General features: G+C 34.3%; 5 protein-coding genes across 8 annotated transcripts in view; 2 read left to right on the forward strand and 3 right to left on the reverse strand.

Moving 5' to 3' along the window:
- Positions 1-87: 87 nt before the first annotated feature.
- LOC123315713 (protein obstructor-E-like) lies at positions 88-11,812 on the reverse strand. Its single transcript, XM_044901545.1, has 4 exons — positions 11,665-11,812; positions 1,531-1,761; positions 1,284-1,472; positions 88-908 (listed from the first exon to the last, which is right to left on the reverse strand). Exons 1-4 carry the CDS (start codon positions 11,702-11,704, stop codon positions 622-624), a joined length of 747 nt encoding a protein of 248 aa, XP_044757480.1. The 5' UTR covers positions 11,705-11,812; the 3' UTR covers positions 88-621.
- A 603-nt stretch (positions 11,813-12,415) lies between these two features.
- On the reverse strand, positions 12,416-13,925 carry LOC123315057 (protein OPI10 homolog). Its single transcript, XM_044900605.1, has 4 exons — positions 13,790-13,925; positions 13,468-13,597; positions 13,223-13,411; positions 12,416-13,136 (listed from the first exon to the last, which is right to left on the reverse strand). The coding sequence occupies exons 1-4, from the start codon at positions 13,817-13,819 to the stop codon at positions 12,904-12,906; spliced, it is 582 nt and encodes a 193-aa protein (XP_044756540.1). The 5' UTR covers positions 13,820-13,925; the 3' UTR covers positions 12,416-12,903.
- Positions 13,926-14,182: 257 nt separating this feature from the next.
- On the forward strand, positions 14,183-15,316 carry LOC123315050 (NAD(P)H-hydrate epimerase). 2 transcript variants are annotated; one of them, XM_044900598.1, is made up of 3 exons: positions 14,185-14,280; positions 14,497-14,967; positions 15,017-15,316. In XM_044900598.1, the coding sequence occupies exons 2-3, from the start codon at positions 14,498-14,500 to the stop codon at positions 15,243-15,245; spliced, it is 699 nt and encodes a 232-aa protein (XP_044756533.1). In that variant the 5' UTR covers positions 14,185-14,280; position 14,497; the 3' UTR covers positions 15,246-15,316. The 2 variants fall into 2 exon arrangements, with proteins under 2 accessions (XP_044756532.1, XP_044756533.1); XM_044900597.1 differs by having other exon boundaries at positions 14,183-14,967.
- A 98-nt stretch (positions 15,317-15,414) lies between these two features.
- Positions 15,415-16,173, forward strand: LOC123315608. Its single transcript, XM_044901366.1, has 2 exons — positions 15,415-15,585; positions 15,830-16,173. The coding sequence occupies exons 1-2, from the start codon at positions 15,494-15,496 to the stop codon at positions 16,155-16,157; spliced, it is 420 nt and encodes a 139-aa protein (XP_044757301.1). The 5' UTR covers positions 15,415-15,493; the 3' UTR covers positions 16,158-16,173.
- Positions 16,174-16,287: 114 nt separating this feature from the next.
- The window catches only part of LOC123315610, a 39,082-nt gene continuing 36,979 nt past the window's right edge, over positions 16,288-18,390 (reverse strand). For 2 of the 3 annotated variants that reach the window (XM_044901370.1, XM_044901369.1), the window contains 4 exons: positions 17,921-18,219; positions 17,029-17,178; positions 16,640-16,763; positions 16,288-16,542 (listed from right to left, as the gene is read on the reverse strand). In XM_044901370.1, the coding sequence (XP_044757305.1) occupies positions 16,433-16,542; positions 16,640-16,763; positions 17,029-17,178; positions 17,921-17,989 (453 nt within the window). In that variant the 5' untranslated portion in view covers positions 17,990-18,219 and the 3' untranslated portion in view covers positions 16,288-16,432. Of the gene's footprint in view, positions 16,543-16,639; positions 16,764-17,028; positions 17,179-17,920; positions 18,387-18,390 lie in introns of those variants that run through there. The other variant, XM_044901368.1, reaches the window with a different exon arrangement.

Below are 18,390 nucleotides of genomic sequence, written 5' to 3' on the forward strand. Positions count from 1 at the left end.
TCAACTTTCAACACGCGTATATCCCTGAAAAGTCATCGATATTCCATTCTGAAAACTCCAGAAAAAAATTGATTCAATAAAACCATGTTTTTATCGTAGTAATTTATTTTACATAAAACTTAAAACCTATGAATGAAGATTGTGACATATAATTCCGAATTCCATTCGAAGGGACAAACAACAAGTTAACATACTGGCACAAGAAAATATACAACAGTGAAAAGAAGAATAAAATACAAGGTATAAGTAATTTATATCTAAAAAAAATACTAATTTGTCCTATGAACGTTCAAGAATAAATTATTGGTGCTGATGCTTCTATTTAGTTCAGTGCGTTGGTGACGTTGAATGAAATTTCCGTGAAGAAGTGTTTTAGGTTAACCTGCAGTCTATGATGTGCACAGAGTATCTGTACGAAATCGAAATTTTTCTTCGGAAGATCTTCTATGTTTGAAACTTGTGGTTTATTTTCACAATTTCCTCGGTAAGACTACAGCTCAACATAAAATAACAAAAAGTCGATAATGTTTAATCAATGATTGGCTGAATTTTTGGTTCATCAAGACTATTTTCTCGGAGATATCGAAAGGCTTCTACTGTCTCTAGTGCAGTCGATTTTTCTCAGTTTCTCGATTTGCTCGGAACTGCTATGGCGCCAGGGGGTAAGTTGGCGAACTTGGGATTATTCTGTGGAATGTTTTCGTCTTCATCTTCTACAAGAGGCGGAGGTATGGTACTTGGAACGTCACAGTCTTCCGTTGGGGGTACCACGCACCTCAGCGATCTACGATCAAAGACCAACATCGCTGGACATCTCTGAAGACGTGGGTAACCACCCTGGCACTGCCAATACCTGTTGCACGATTTACCAAGAGCTACATTTCCGTTAGGGTCTTCGTTACATAATGCTGGAAATGAAAAAGTTTCCATGAGGATGGTAAAGAAATTCTAACAAAGAAGATAGATTAAACCACAGAAGATGAAGCAGCCATTCACACAGAAATTGAGAATTATCCTGTCAAATACAAATTCTGCAATCGAAGCTCAAAAACATAATACTTTTTGCAATTTCGAGCTTGGATAACTCAAGGAATATCCAGTAAAACGTAACATATCTTCATTTCTCTCTGTATTGAACCTATCAATGAAGGGTTTCTAAGAATTAAGAACTAAGGAAAGAACAATCATTGGCAGATGTTGGCAAATATCTATGGTTCACTTGATTTTTGAGTTATACCAGGAAAACTCTCTTCCTACCATAAAAATCGAAGGAAAATACTCACGATGCTTCTGGCAGCCTTCTACATTGTCAGGCCAATCGCAAGAATGAGACTTCTCGTTGTAGAGCAATCCACCGATGCAAAGCTGCTCTGTGGCGGTACCATTCCAGCAAGTCCAATATCTGGTACATGAAGTCTCGTGTCCAAAGATTCCATACAACCAATCGCAATGCTCTGTACCTATTGGGGGATCTATAAAACGCGACATTGGTCAAATCTGAACAGAAATGGACATTATGGGAAAACTCACTTGCTTGCTGTTTGTTATCGCAGTAGTTCGACCTCCAAGGGTAGTCGCAGCCTTCAGTTACACCCCTGTTTTTACCTGCGAACACCAGACCGTTGGGGCAGTCGTAGAGTTCAGGTTGACCATTGACGCATTCCCAGTATCTGTCACAGTATACCTCATCACCCACAACTCTGGATTTCAGTTTGCATGGGTCCTCCTGGTTACCCTTCGGTTGTTGGGCAAGCGTTCCACCTGAAACGAAGAGAAAAACATCGTCTATATTAAAAATAGCGACCCAAGAATATTTCCTTGAGGAACACCCCCAGCCCATAGAGTAAAATAATTTCCAATGAAACATTTGATGGTTCTTGTCTCTCGTTTACATCACAAAAGCAGTGTGTTTCTCAATGAATAAAACTGATAAATATCAACCCTGGAAAATGCTTTCAAAATTGACTGATCCCAATTAAAAAAGATGAATTCAATTCTATTCCTAATGATTAAATCGAACAGGCTTTTTCTCATTCAATTCGTATTCCATTTGAATGAACATCTGATAATGAGTTCACATTGTTTGTTCTTCGTTTTTAGATTGGAATCTTTATTCATCACGTTGAATAAAAAGCAGTTGAGCAACCATTATCATCTATTAGTATAGTATAAAAGTTTTCTGTTATGTGCTGTTGAATTTATTTATCTTCATTTCCTCAGATTCTTATCAATCATCAGTACTATCAGTAGATACAGGCTGAGTCGGAAAAAATGGTAAGGAAAAAAAGTGTTTCTTTTGACTTCAAGAATCTACTGTTGAAATATTTGTAGGTACCTACGAGTCAAAGACTCACCCTGTACACTTTGTAGGCACAAATGTCTATGAAAACACGTGCAAATAGATAAATATCTGAAGAAAAATTAGGTTAAATTACATAATGAACCGTTATCACTAAGAACTATTGAGAGCATTGTTCATTTGTGCAGAGTAGAAGGTTAGAAATTCAATAACTCTTCTATTTCACCACAAAAAGATTTGATCAGTCATGTTTCGCATCAAATGTTAATGAATGAATCATCCAATCTATCCTTGAGTCTAAGTATAGGGTCAATATTTCACTTGATTCACCTTTTCCTCGTCATTCAAGTTTCTCATCAAGATCCGAATTTATGAAAGAAATCTCGAAGCAATCTAGCCTTGATCTTTACTTATTCCGTGAAATCTAATTTGGTATTCTAAGCAACAAATCATCCTGTGCAAAATCCTCCAAATTAATATAACCCTTCGACTTGCATAATCATTGGAAGGTACACAATGAATCTTTTTGAAGAATTTGCATAGTATGGCACCAAGAATTTATCTATGGACCTAAGTCTCAAGGAATTTTGTATACATTGAGTTCCAGATGATTTAGAAAGATCATGAATGGAGGAAGAAGAATGTAATGAAATAATAGATACTTTCACATTAATTATCATGTTCACACAAATGGAAATGTATGCAATTATTAACACGTTGTAAGTTGTAACTGAGGAACGTAGGTATATAATTTTACGGGAGTAATTGAATAACATGGTATTCTTCCATCGCCTGCTCATATGTAACTTTACATAACACCTAAGCATGATATCCTGTGAGCGTTTGTATCGCGTCACATAGGAGCTAGCGGATTTTCTCAAAATAATCTTATATAAAGCGACCATCTCCAAGGACGCAGCACTTTTACTTTCTTGAAGATCCTATACCGATGCGTTTTGCACGATCGATCCGTTTAAGTTTAAACCTGTTTTATCGTCATTCAACTGAAAGGTAGGTATAGATATACTCCGACCATTTTTTTTACAATGGTTGTAGAATTTCAATGAAGCTGCCCAAAACTGGATGCATGAATTTCAATGAAGAAGGTAGGCATAATTCAAATGAATCAGACTTGGGTTTTAGTCTCTCAAAGTGTGACTTTGGGTTGGCTTACCTATATAGAACGTTTGTTATTGTTTGAAATGAACATATGTGGATTAGAATTCTGATGGGATATTGTGATCCAATTGAATTCTTAGAAAGGTCATTTCAAAAATGTGGTCATTCGTATTTATATTAACCATTCTCTCCCCATAAAATATCTGTTAGAGGTTGACTTCAAATTTCTCACTGACACTTGTGATAACTTATTGTTCATTTCGACGAAACCTTTTCTTCATCCATAGATGCAATATAAGCTAACTAGATAGCAATATGAGTATCCATGTATGAGGATATATTGAAAAATTTTTAGCCTACTATAGAACCAAACAAAATTTCAATGTCAAAATATTTTATTAATCAACATATTCTCCTCTTGATTGGATACATTTATTACAGCGAACCTGCAACGTCTCTAGACCTTTCAAAAAAAATGTTTTTTCTTGCTCTGCAAACCAGATCTCTACAGCTTTTATTACCTCCTCGTTGGAAGAAAATTTACGACCTTTTAAACTTTTTTCAGTTGAGGAAAGAGATGATAATCAGATGAAGCCAAATCTGGTGAATAAAGGGGGTGTTCTAGTAATTCAAACCCTAAATCACGAATTTTTTCATGACAACATGAGATTTGTGTGCAGGGGCGTTGTCCTGCGAAATCAAAGCACCTTTGGATAGCTTTCCGCGTCTTTTCTCTTTAATTTTTTCCCGTAGAGTGGTCAGTTATGTCGAATAGTAATCTCCGGATATTGTTCTACCCTTATCCAAAAAACCAATCATGATTACTCCATGGCAATCCCAAAAATCTGAAGCAAGAACTTTTCCTGCAGATTTTTTGACACGAAACTTCTTAGGTCTTGGAGAACCATCAGAGTATCGCCATTCCATCCATTGCTGCTTTGTTTCTGGATCGTAGAAATGTACCCAAGTCTCATCCATATTAACAATTCGGTTTTAGAAGTCTACATCGTTTTCAAATTGAGAACATATCGAACGCGATGCTTCTACCCTTGCACGCTTTTGGTTAGCATTCAAACATTTGGGGATCCATTTTGCAGCAATTTTTTTAATGTCCAAATTGACGTGAACTGTATGATGAACGCGTTCGTATGAAATATTCAGTGCTTCAGATATCCGTTTTAGCCCAATTCGACGGTCTGATAAAATCATGTCATGAACTGCATCGATATTTTTGGGGACTGACACAGAAACTGGCCTTCCCGATCAGTCATCATCTTGAAAATTTACCTCTTTTGAAGCTTGCAGTCCAATTTTTCACGGTCGCATACGAAGGACATTGATCATCAAGGGTATTAAGCATATATCTTCGTAAATCTGCTTACCTCTTAACCCTTTTAAATACAGGTACGTGATGATGGCTCGATACTCCAATTTTTCGATTTTCACAATTTCGCTGGACATTTCTTTTTTGACCTCAAACTTCACAATGACACTTCTAATGAGTTATTGTTCGTTGCTATGGTAACGCAATATTTTTTATATGCATGGAACTGGCCTAGGCTAACTAGATATCAATACATCCTCGTAATTTGAATAATAAGAAGGTGTATAAATATATGAAAGTTTCAACTTTCAAACTCCTGTCTATCTCGGAATTCTAAATGTTGAAATGTCTCTCATATTTCATTTTATATAACTACGAAGGAGCAATTATGATTTCTTTCTCTAACAATTTCAACAATTGCATATAATGATTAACTGAAGAATTGAGCGATATATCTAGATCTTTATAGAAAGAGCGGATATTATACCTACCTAATTGAAACTACTTCCATTAATCTTCTAATTATGATGTCAAACGACTATCAATCTTTCCAGAAAAAAAACCTCTAGAATTACAGAGAGAGATTGCGTTTTCTATTGAATAGATCCTTTCAATCCATTAGTCTTCCAACCGACCCAGAAAATAATCTTGCGACAGATGCAAATTCACGTTCCGTTGGACGAGCATAATGGTCAACTTATTGACATGATCAAGTTCAATACTGCATAAAAGTTTACTTTTACCGTGACATTATAAGCTCTCTCTTTTCAGTTCATCCTCACTAACTTCGAGACTTCGTTTTTGGCTTATTTTTGAATTAGTGAACCTTCGAAATAGAGCACGAAATTAATTCGAATGTTATACAGATAGAAAATAAGAAAAATTGCCGAGAAATCTATCTTGGAATCAATGCTCATGCTGTTAGATATTCTGATTGACGAGAAAATGTTGAGTTATGGCATTTGAGGCGTTTTCTGAGACGTACAAAAGAAATTGCGATCGACTGTTTGGAGACTTTAACGATGGGTTAAGAGAGTAACCTGCTCTGTTGTTAAATTCATACGTATTTGACTTTGGATATGAAATAAAGAAGGTGTCTGGTGTTATTTCCATTTCTCTTTCTCATACCCGACCTAGAGCATGAAACACAGCAGGAAAACAACTTTTTCTTCTCTACTTCCAGCGGAGAACAATTTGACACATTTAGACCATTTTCTAAGGCACTTTTAGGATCGACTATACATGGAGACTTTAACGATGGGTCAAGAGAGTAACCTTCAATTGATAATTTAGTTCTTTCATATTCCGGATCTCTTCATGCAAGAATGAAACAAGAGGTTTGGAATTTTCTATGCTAGGCTGAATTAAAACTATAAATCAAGGCAATATAACCTAAATTCAGTTAATGAGTATTTGAGCGGATATTTTAGACATAAAAGCTGAAAAATAAACATGCGGACAATAACAATTGTCGGATTTTTTCACGGTTTTTCTCACAGTTGTTATTATTTATCGACTTGACCGATATCAAACTTACCTACTATTAAAATTTTGCAAGTTGTCCTCCGTATTTTCACCGCTCTGTCTATACTTAAACCGAAGTTATGGGAAAAGGAACAGATTCAGAAAAAATTACATAACAATGGAAACATCCCAACGGTAGTTTTGAATATGTGGGAGGTGTCCCATTAACTTTCATTGCATATTCATAAATTAGTATTCAACGAATGACCTCTTACGTAACTGTGTCTAATGACATCAATGGTTATTTGTTATTCACATCAGTCAGTTATTCATGCGGCATTGATGAACTTAGGATACAAAGACAAGAAGAGATTTATGATGCTTATAACATTTCGTCTGCCGGCTGAGTGAATTCTACGATTTTTCTTTGATAATGTTTTAAAAACCTCGAGTTTCCGAAGAATTCAAAAACTACCCAGAGTAGGTAGTGTTTTATCAACTACGAAGGTTTGTAAGTAGATACAAGGTGAGTCTTTGACTCCTACAAATCTTTTAACAGTAGATTCTACAGATCTAAACTATACCATTTTTTCCGTTTCGGCTCTGATAAAAAGATATAGCCATTTTAAAGTTTTCGTAATGAGCTGAGCCACCCCTGGAAAAACAAAATTACCTTCAGAATAACTAGCTAAATCTGTGACACTACACATCTATGGATCTTTCATACAGAGTTGTGTTCAGCCTAAGTACCCATGTACCCAATCACACAGATACTTTTTAATTTTTAAACATCAAATTTACTCGAAAATAGCGCATTTTACGAGAAAATATGAAGGATAGGGACTTTCATTTAACAAAACGTTCAAATATTCATTAGATAGCGTCAAACTTTGTTTCAACAGTTGGGTTGTTTGACGTTTTGGTATTTTCATGATACGTAATGGTCATAATGTGAAAACTGGAAGACGTATGTGATATCTTGTGCTCGAAAAAGATTCATCAAATAAATGAAAAACTATATTCCAAAATTCTTGTCATTCGATAAAACCGTTTGTGAGATAGAACACAAAATAAAACATTTTTATACTTTTTCAACAGCCTGTATCTTTTAAACCGAGCCGATTCGAAAAAAATGGTAAAGGAAAAAAGTGTTTCTTTCGACCTCAAGGATCTACTGTTAAAATATTTTTACGAGTTAAAGACTCACCCTGTATATATCTCAAATTTACTAAGGGTCATTGTACTCTTTTATTCCTTCAATATATCAACGTACCTACTTATATAATTGATTTCTAAACCAGCTTCAGACTCCATGTTTAGTATGCCAAGGCAGTAAAGCGTCTGGTTTTACATCCGTGTATCAGAAAATTCTAGTAAAGCAGAATCGTGCAATGCTTTAAGAAATAACTAATCAAAGTTTGTACCTTTATACACCGAATTTTGTATACCATCCTATATATACCAGTTTCATTCGTCGAATCAACGAATTTTTAGTTTGAAACTGTCCATAAAGATGTTAATGAGAAAACATTGATTGATTACTTGTGATTAAATGTTGATGAAGAGCATTGGAAATAGGTACGACTTTGTTACAGTTTTAACTATTGAAATGTTGAACGTAAGAGATTTAGGCAAAATTTACTCTATAGAGTCATTCGGGGCAACTGTGCGCACTTTTGCCTTTCAAGCCATACCCTGTACCAAATGTTGAAGCTAGGAAAATTAAAACATATTCATAAGATAGAGAATTTTCTAATCTATAAGAAAACATCAAAAAGCAAACAAACAAAAACGTTTTCTTTCCGCAAAAAAGAATTTAATAGAGAAAGTCGGAGTGCGTTCACATGCCCCGTATTGCGGGTAAGTGTGTGCACCCTCACGGGGTAAGTGAACGCAGTGCTTAGTGAACCACACAATCAAAACAAATTACAAAATAATGTCATCAAAATGTTACAATATTAGAGAAATGCTGTTTATTGTCAATACAGAAGCGCCTTTTTACAAGCAGTGCATTATTGTTAAATAATGGTAAACACAACACTTGATACATTCCCCTGTTGGTGGCTCTTCATATTTTTCTGAACAAATAGGACAATGTTGATCGAGTCTTAACCAAGAAAATCAACAATGTCATAATTTATTCCTCACTGAACTAATGCCCATATAATGAATCTATGCGCACACTTACCCGCGCACACTTTCCCCAGTAAGATAAAATTTGAATTTACGTTCTTATAGAGTTGAGCAGCTAAGAGATCCTGAAATTTTTTATTATATATTTAGATTAATATGCCCATGATCGAATAAAATATTGTTTAACACTGTCGGACTCGGAACTTAGACCTGGCAGAATTTGCAGAGATGCTGAAAATTAACAAGAAAACTAGTGAATTTGATTGATTGCAAATAAAAAGTTAACGAAACGTCGCACGGCGCACTCCTATGAAAAACTAATCTGGGGATTCTGCGCCCTTGCTTCACCCAAATGAACTCCTCTTTCATACCTACATTGCATAGTCGAGATATACGCACTGCGCACACTTACCCACTGCGCTCAGTTACCCCGAATGACTCTATAGTATTTCATTTCAAATCATGAACAGAAGTATGAAAAGAAAATACTCCCTGAGTCCATCAGTGAATTTCTTATTTTTTATAAAATAGACGACCAGTTATATCTGCGCGTTCTCTTGGCAATACACTTGACAAGTTTAGAAAAAATACGGAAAGCACTGATTCAAAGTCAGGTGCGAATATTTTCAAGAAAACTCATCCGATCATGTTACAATAAATATTCAATCCTCTATATGGATAATATCTAGTTAATAGATGCAGAATATGATGTAAGACCAAAACAAACATTACTCGACTTCTTGTAGACATTATTATCTAATTTCTCAACATGTTATACAATCTACCTATGTGATACATCATTTATCCTAGCCCGATCTAACAAGTTTCTCCTTCGGTCGTTATTTTGGATGCTGTTAGAGCTTAGGTATATAATAGTACCTTTGTGCCAAACTGGTGCTATATATTTCTACTCTCCCCTGATAGTAATGGTCGAAGGAAGTCGCTAATATAGAAAAAGGCTGACATTCGCTTTCACTGAGTGCTTTCTAAAATTTATCTTATCACAGGAGCACCTGAAATATCAGAAGTAACCAGAGGCGTAGCCTCAGGGCTACCTCCCAAGGACTTGATTTGTTTGGAAAATCTGTAGCGATTAGGAGATTGAATAAGAAAGATTTATTGCTCGCGGAATATATCATGGATTGCCCTCACAACACTCCAAGTTTCAACATATCTGTTTTCATCTTCAGGGAACTAAATAATGGACCAATGTGTAAAAATGACGGAGTTTCCAAATTATGTTCTCATTTCGAAATACCATTCGGGTTAAAAGTTTCCCATCAGGAGAATTGTAGAGAAAGCACAGGTAACCTTGCAAATGGAGGATTTATACTTGCTTATTTTCCTCTACGAAATATTCTCATGAACTGATCGTATTCGGTTCATTGAGTTATTATTGCATTCTTCGCTTGGTTGGAATTTATTCTCATGAACTTTATGAAAGAAAGGATGGGCAAGCATCAGTGACATTCATTGTGGTGCTTTCGTTATTTTACGTCAGGCATATTTGGTAATTTTGCGCGTTGTCTAAGCAGATTTTGTCATATTTTCAAGTAGAAGGACCTTGCACTTTATTTGAACGAAGAATGGCTAAATATTCAGGGTGAGTCTTTTGATATTTTAACGGTAGATCCTTGTGGTCGAAAGGAACACTTTTTTCCTTTACCATTTTTCCAAAATCGGCTCGGTTTAAAAGATACAGGGTGTTGAAAAACCATAAAAATGTTATTTTTAGTTCTATCCCACAAAGGGTTTTATCGAATGAAATTAATTTTGGAATGTAGTTTTTCATTTATTTGATGAATCTTTCTCGAATACAAGATATCAACCACGTCTTCCAGTTTTCTCATTATGACCATTACGAGATCCCAACTCTTGAAACTGAATTGGTCGCTATATCTAATGAATATTTGAACGTTTCGTGAAATAAAAGTATTCCTCATATTTTCACGTATAATGCGCCGTTTTCGAGTAATTTGATGTTCAAAAATTAAAAAGTACCTGTGAAATTTGAAAAATTGGGAACTTTGGCTGAATACAACTCTATTCAAAAGATCCACAGATGAGTATTGTCACAGATTTTGTTAGTTATCATGAAAACATAAGATGACCATATCTTTTTATCAGGGCCGAATAAAAAAAAAATGTTAAGAGGAAAAAGTATTTCTTTTGGCCTCAAGAATCTACTGTTAAAATATTCTTACGAGTTAAAGACTCCCCCTGTATAAATATAAAAAATATGTACTTATATTCGTCAACGGTTCAACCCTTTCTTTTGAAAACTTCGATTATCCTATTATTATCAATTCTTTCTTCATTACTCATGAGATTTTTTCTGTACTCGGATCCAATTTTTTTATTCTCGATTGAACAAGAACAAAAGATTTCGAACTGAAAGATATCTACCGGTATAGATCCTTAATCAAGATAAATTCGGTTCAACATTCAAGAACTGAATATCAGATGAGAGAACTTTCTGCACGCTTTCACTCAAATAAACTATTGTGTTATACAATTGCAAATATACTTTCATCTTTCGTACCATCGATCCTTTAGTTCGGTATACCGGTAAATAGAACGCGTCTGTATGAACAAGTTTTCCTCACACATAAAACGTTCTATTGATATTAATTACATATGACGACACATTATAGTTGGCTAAATGAACGAGGAAAATGATAGATTCAAACCATCAGAAAAGAATGAATGAATGAAAAAAGGTTTCTTTCACTCATTTCCCTGTCCCAAAAACTGTGAACTTAATTAATTTGATGTGTATTAACAAAGATCATTAGAATCTTTTGCAATACACTTTTTTTCGTTTTCCTGCCATTTGAAATTGAATATCTCTCATCAAGAATATTTTCATCTATTAACTTCTTCGTTTGAATAAAGTTCTATACTAAATTTTCCACAAATTTCTCTGTCGAAAAAAAATATAAATTGAGAATTTGATTTCAAGCAGAAACAAGATCTCTGCCTCTAACTTTATGTGAATTTTTTTCGAAATATTCGAATGAGTTACAAATATCCTTTTCCCAACAAACTTTACTTTATTTTTCTTACAAAAAAAAGATTGTTTCGAATCCTCCAAATGAAAATTTCCTAATTTTTTTCGAAATTCGAAACCCTGATAACGAAAATCAAATTATTTCATGATGAGAATATGCGAGAGGAAGCTTTCAACCAACACATCTCAAATTTTCAATAGACTTTATTAAAAGTATTTCCTTCGTTCAGGTCTTGTGAAAATTATTACAATTTTCTGGGAAATCCAATTTTTTTTTTATTTTCGATTGAACGCAAAGAGAATCCTTCAACTTACCAGCCACAGCCAATACAATAAAAAACAAATCACACCGCATCCTGATCGACTTTTTTACCGTCGACTAACTCACCAACAAATATTTACCAATCACTGAAAGTAGACTTGGAGCGTTCATTATGCTTTCCATCGAACCCCGAAGAGGGGGCCCTGATGATCCCCACCTTCTGGTGACATTCAGGGACGATTCAAGATGAGGCAATGGAGAAGAATTTAAAAATAGCGAAGAAGATTAATTCATGCCCATTCTTATGATAATCATACCCTTTTTTTCACCACTGCTCATGTTTCCAGTAAAGTGGGATGGTCAATATATTTTAATTCTTGAATGAAGATAAGAAAAAAAATATGTAATTCAATGAGCCATTCAACTACGAGAATATATGCCAGTTTTTGTTAAAAATACAGAAATCTTAATACAGAAAATGCAACGAAACTGAAAACTTTTGAATAACTGATGGATGGTACAAAACTTAAACTGTATAATTTTCAAAAAATTTGCCGTCCAGGGCGCGTAGAAACGAAATTTCTAGTAGCTGGTTCAAATCAGAGCTTGACTTCAACGCCATCTACCAGGCTAGATTATGAATCAGCGACTATAACGCCATCTGAGGAATTTTCTTTCCATAAGAACCTTCTTTAGAGTCGTCCCCAAGGGGGGTATTTAAAATAAAGATTATGGTATTTTACGTCATATGGAGGTATGTCTTGACAGAAAATTACTGTCAAAATTTAAAAAAAACAAAAACTGTAAAAATCATTCGAGTCAACTTTATTATCAATATTTCATATATATAAGATTATTATCAGACAACTCTCAATTCAAATCCAATATTTCAATGAAATGAAATGTTCAAATTACAACTAACTCATCAAAATAAAATTTTATAAAACAAGATGATAACACAAAGTGTTAAGCGAAATTTTAAACTGTTCTAGTCCACACAAAATAATGACCTAAGCAAATATGATCTCTAGTTCCACTAGAGTTCACTCAAACACAGAGATCACTAGAAACAAAATTAAAATTGGCAGCGATTGAAAAAAGATTCCGTTTCTGAATCAAAATACTTATTTCAAAAATCTGGTAAATTATTTCTCCAAGTAATCACTATATGTGAAGATATAGATGAATTGAGAAAAAGTGCAGCTGCATAATGTTGGCTCTGAGAATTATCAAAACTTTAACCTTTAATATCTGAATAATGGAGAAATAAATATATTGTAGAAGAATAATTTCTATGTCTTCCAGAAGTTTGGATTTTGCGTTAATCGTCTCTCAAAGTTCGTATACCAAGTCTGAACTGATGATAATGGAACATAGGTTGCAGTTGGATCGGGTAACATATTGCCCTGAGTAACCGAGTAGCTCAATATGAAATTCATGAAATTTTCAAGCATTTTCTGAGCAAACGTGATGTTGTTTTCGGGACCACTGGGTGATGGGACTTCTGTAATGTTCATTATAGGCTCTGAAACAAGAATATAAATCATTCAAACTTATATATTCCATTCGAATTCATAAAAGAAGATCATGAAATATGGGGATCGTTCTTACCAATTGAAATTCCAATTTGAGCATTATGACAAATGTTGCTCTGGCCAAACATGGTGTTCGAGAAACTATCGATTTCATGGAGTTTTTTCAATGATGAAACTTTGAATATTGCAGAAGGCTTCGAATTAGATATGTGCCCTAATACTTGCCAATTTGGTGGAGCGTTCGGATCGGGCCAACTGAAGTACACTGAAAAATTTTAAAATTCAAATAAGGATCAAATTTATATGGGAAAGAATTCGAACCTTGTCCAGCTGTACCCTCTGGAAAAGGGCTAACTCCTGTTAAAAATACAACCACATGGTTTATGCTATCGGCATCAGGTATAGTTGTTAAAAATTGAGTATGGCTTATCGGTTGAAATTCTGTCTGCACCTGGAATCAGAAGGATTATGTGAATACATTGTTCTACACGTTGGAATTCACTTTCATAATAAATTTTGAAAAATCGAGACTATGGTAGAGAGGATCTGTGTGTAATTGGGGGAGACTATCATTAGGTTGAATTGAAATAGTGATTTGTTATTGAGGATCTAGTAAAAATAAACAATATTCCATTCAATTTACCAAGCGACCGGAAACAATAACACCAAACATTATTGATGTTTTAAATATATTGTATATTCATTCAATATTTTCTTCTGTGAGATAGTGATTAGAATGCTTGAGCGTATTTTTGGGTATACAAAACTATGATACAAAATACAAATATTACAAATCTCGCAAATTTGGGAAAAATCGGTAAGCGATATCTTGGTTATGTGGTGTTTCCTCTTTCATGTATTTCTCACATTCTGTGATTTTTTCTAGAATGTCAGAAACAGAAAAGTCCTGAACCAGTTCGGTACTACAACAGTAGCGGTCCTGACAGTTCGAGAGTAATCAATCGATAAATAACTGTTATTCACGATAATTTTTTAACCTTGCATATCCCTGACAGTTTGGTGTCTGTGGTTCGCTCGCACGAGAACAAAATTACAAAACAGAAACACATAAACACAAAGCTAGTCATTTTTAAGTTTATTGTTTATGTTTAAAAATTTTTGAGATAAATATAGGTATATTCCAGGATAATTATTCTTATTCATTCCAATTGATACAGGCTTATTTATATAAGAAATAAATCATTTCCATCATTCATTAGGATCACTCGAAGTAGAAAATTTGTATGGATCTTATCCTATTGAAACTGTAATCTAAGACTACATAACATTGTTGATTAAGTTGATGAATATTTTAACAATTCACAAGAGAACTATCTATTCTTGTCGAAGCATGGTGAAGTATCTAAAACAGCAGGAAGCGATAGATATAGATGTGGCACTTTTCAATGAGTACAAGTTCTCTGTGGATCAACTTATGGAGCTAGCTGGCTTAAGTTGTGCCACTGCTATTGCAAAGAGCTTCCCAATCAATGAATTAAAAAATAAAAGCCTATTGATTTGTGTTGGTCCTGGAAATAATGGAGGCGATGGACTTGTATGTGCTAGGCATATGAAATTGTTTGGGTATAATTCGGAATTATATTATCCAAAGAGAGTAGATAAACCATTATATAATAATTTACTGCATCAGTGTATATCAATGAATATTCCTGTTCTTGATAAGCTGCCAGATGCTAATCAGCTAGAGACGTATGGTCTTTTTGTAGATGCATTGTTTGGATTCAGTTTCAAACCTCCTGTACGAGCCGAGTTTGTACCTGTTTTAGAAATGTTAAAAAAATCAAAAATACCTGTTGCAAGGTAAAACATTGAAATGATTTGATATCTTCGATTAACTTTGAAATTGCAGCATAGATATTCCCAGTGGTTGGGACATCGAAATGGGGGAACCTAATGAAGGAGGTATAAAACCCGACCTTCTTATTTCCCTAACTGCCCCCAAGCTGTGTGCACAGAAATTTGAAGGAAAATATCATTATCTAGGTGGTCGGTTTGTACCTCCAAAACTAGCTGAAAAATATGATCTTTCACTCCCAGAATACCCTGGAACAGAGTGTTGTGTACTGTTGAAGAAGTGATTTTTATATTGTTTGTTTATATATGTTACAAGCTTTTTTATGTTGAATCATGAAATAAAAGTTGGTCTAGAGATTCCAATTTAATTGATCCACCAAGTTTTTCATACATAGAGAAAAAAAAAATTCCATCAATTTGATTCTGTCAAGTGTGAGTGTCAAGTGTCAAGTGTGAGAAATGGAAGGAATTCAACAATTTATTTGAGATATTTTCTTCTGAGGATATTGACCAGAAAAAAGTATGCTGTAAAATGGCTTATTTTCAAGACGCTTCTTATTATCTGCAAAAAATTCGTGACCCTCTAGCAGATTATCAAGAACAAAAAGGGGTACCAAGGGAGGAGTAAGTAATGAAACTCAAAAACATGTTTTAAAGTATATTATTGAAGACTTCAAGATAACAGAAATTTTTATAATTTGAAGGTGTCAAAGGGTGTGATTGAAATTCAATTTGAGTGAATTACTGGTTGCATAAGTTTCACCTTCCGAATTTATGGATCTTTCTGAATCAAATATGGCGGAGGATCTCTGTCATAATAAGAATCGCAGTATGAGAGGTGTTTTACTCATTTTAACACATTTTCCAGATTATACAGTTTCCTGAGCCTGTTAACAACATTATGCCAGCATTCTTACAACGCCTTCGTAGTGATTTTTGCGATGTTGTACAACTTATCACCCATGATGGATTCCATACTTTGCGTTTTGAGATTTCTGCTGGACAAGATGATAGAAATTAGCCAGACACAAAATTTGCAAGAAAGGACGCACAAAGTGCTGATTTTTGTCGGGCAACTCTCGGTATTGGGAGCAGTCGGTTTTATGATATACACACTGATTATTTTTCCGATAGTAAATCTCATCAGTGCTATAGCTCTCTGCACATGGGGTTGGATAAACCCACATATGGCGTAAATATAGTTTCGAAATGTCCTCTTAGTTTTATTCCCAAATTCCCACATATTATATTTCTCTCATGAAAATAAGAGAAATCACAGGTATATTTTGACCTCAATAAAAAACACTAGAAATATTAGGCCTCAATAATTCGTTAATTTTTTATTTGTTCTGTTCATATTTATTCAAAAAAATCTGATAAACATCTGATAACTATTCGAAGTTTTCTTGATTCGTTGCAATTTTTGGTTTCCATTGTTTTTGCTGCTGGAATGAAACGATCTTCTATTCGTTCAAACACTAACCCCAACGGGGGTGAAGTAGCTAGAATCGCTTTCCAATGTATTCTTGATGAAGAACTGATATGCGCCGTAGATTAAAAACCACAGGAGCCAGAGTGAAGCTGAAAGAAAACACAAGTACCACTTTTGTAATAATATATTACATATATATTATGAAATGAAGGAATGATATTGAATGAAATTTTCATTTCAACTCACCGAAAACAGAGAAGACAAGTAAGAATGTTGAATCTGCCGTTGTACTACTTTCAATATAAATAACTGCAGTGAATAGATTTATGAAACTCAGGAGCGCATACAGAAATGCATATTTGTGACTATTCTGAAATGAAAAGTGTAATAATTTTGAGTTGAATGATGGGCAGTCATATCTGGTACATCTCTTGAATATTCCAATTATTGGATCCAATAAAAACGATACAAAGACTAATTAAAAAAATATATAAGTACATCATAATATAGTAAGCCGAAGCTTCTGAATTTTGTGTTTCTATAACGATTATCACTGATGCATACTGAAGTTTTTATTGATTAAGCTTTTCTTCAAATTTTCCTCGATTTGAACTAGAATGGTTTCAGTATCTTACCTTTATTATTGCTATAAGTAAGAAAATACTTAGGGTAAGGTTGCTCGATGCGAATATCATCGATATTTTGAAAAATCCATTTCTAGTATCGCTATTCTCCGCATATTTCAGCTTCAAACTGCAAATTGTCATTCCAGATATTCCAAAGAACTAAGATGGGGAAAAAATTCACATATCAGCTCATAATATATGACTCAAAATGCATGATTGTCTCGAAATTCCAATAGTGCAACAAAACACTTCTTCCCTATACCATTTTTTCGGATTCGGCCCTGATAAAAAGGTATAGCCATTTTAAGTTCTTATAATGAGCTATGCCACCCCTGGAGAAACAAATTTCTCTTAAAAATAACAAGCTAAATCTATGACACTACACATCTGTGGATCTTTTAAACAGAGTTGCAGTCAGCCAAAGTACCCAATTTTCCGAATATCACAGATATTTTTTAATTTTACTCGAAAACAGCGCATTATACGAGAAAATATGAAGAATACTTTCGTTTTAAAAATCGTTCAAATATTCATTAGATACCATCCGACTTAGTTTCAAGAGTAGGGTTCTTTGAATTTTTGGTATTTTAATAATACGTAATGGTCATAATGAGAAAACTGGAAGACGTGGGCGATATCTTGTGTTCGAAAAGGATTAATCAAATAAATGAAAAACTATATTCCGAAATTCGTTTTATTCGATAAAACCGTTTGTGAGATAAAACTAAAGACAACATTTTTGTATGGTTTTTCAACAGCCTGTATCTTTTAAACCGCGCCTATTTGGAAAAAATGGTAAAGGAAAAAAGTGTTTCTTTTGACCTCAAAAATCTACTTTCTCGAGTCAAAGTCTCGCCATTCATAAAATTATTGTGAAAAACGAACGTAAAATTATACTTACAAAGTTGATAAACATGATGATGAACCAGCCAAACTTGTAAGCACTACAGACCCTTTCTATGTCAACCATTCGTAATGATTTCGGATCTATGCATAAAATAAGGCATAGGAATTTAGGGGAGAAACGTGTAAAATGGATAGAGCAATCGGCAATATGAGGGAAAAACGGCTAGTCCATTCTGATGTCGGCAGACTTTCTGGCTCCAGACGAAGTTGTAAACATTATTATGGATTCCGCCGAGGAGAACCTGGTGGATCGGAAAAGTGATTGATATCTCCTTCATTATCCGTTGTGTATCCCTATAATCAGAGAAATTATGATTTCCTATGTATCATGTAATAGTATGCAAACACGAGCAGGCCCTGGAATAAATTTTCATTGATAACTTATTCGAAAACCTGAAAATGCTTCAGTAGAGGGAAACACTCACAATTTTTCAGTAGTCATCACCACTAAATATTATAACTCTT

This window comes from Coccinella septempunctata, chromosome 6 (genome assembly GCF_907165205.1).
Source record: "Coccinella septempunctata chromosome 6, icCocSept1.1, whole genome shotgun sequence".
Lineage (NCBI taxonomy): Eukaryota > Metazoa > Arthropoda > Insecta > Coleoptera > Coccinellidae > Coccinella > Coccinella septempunctata.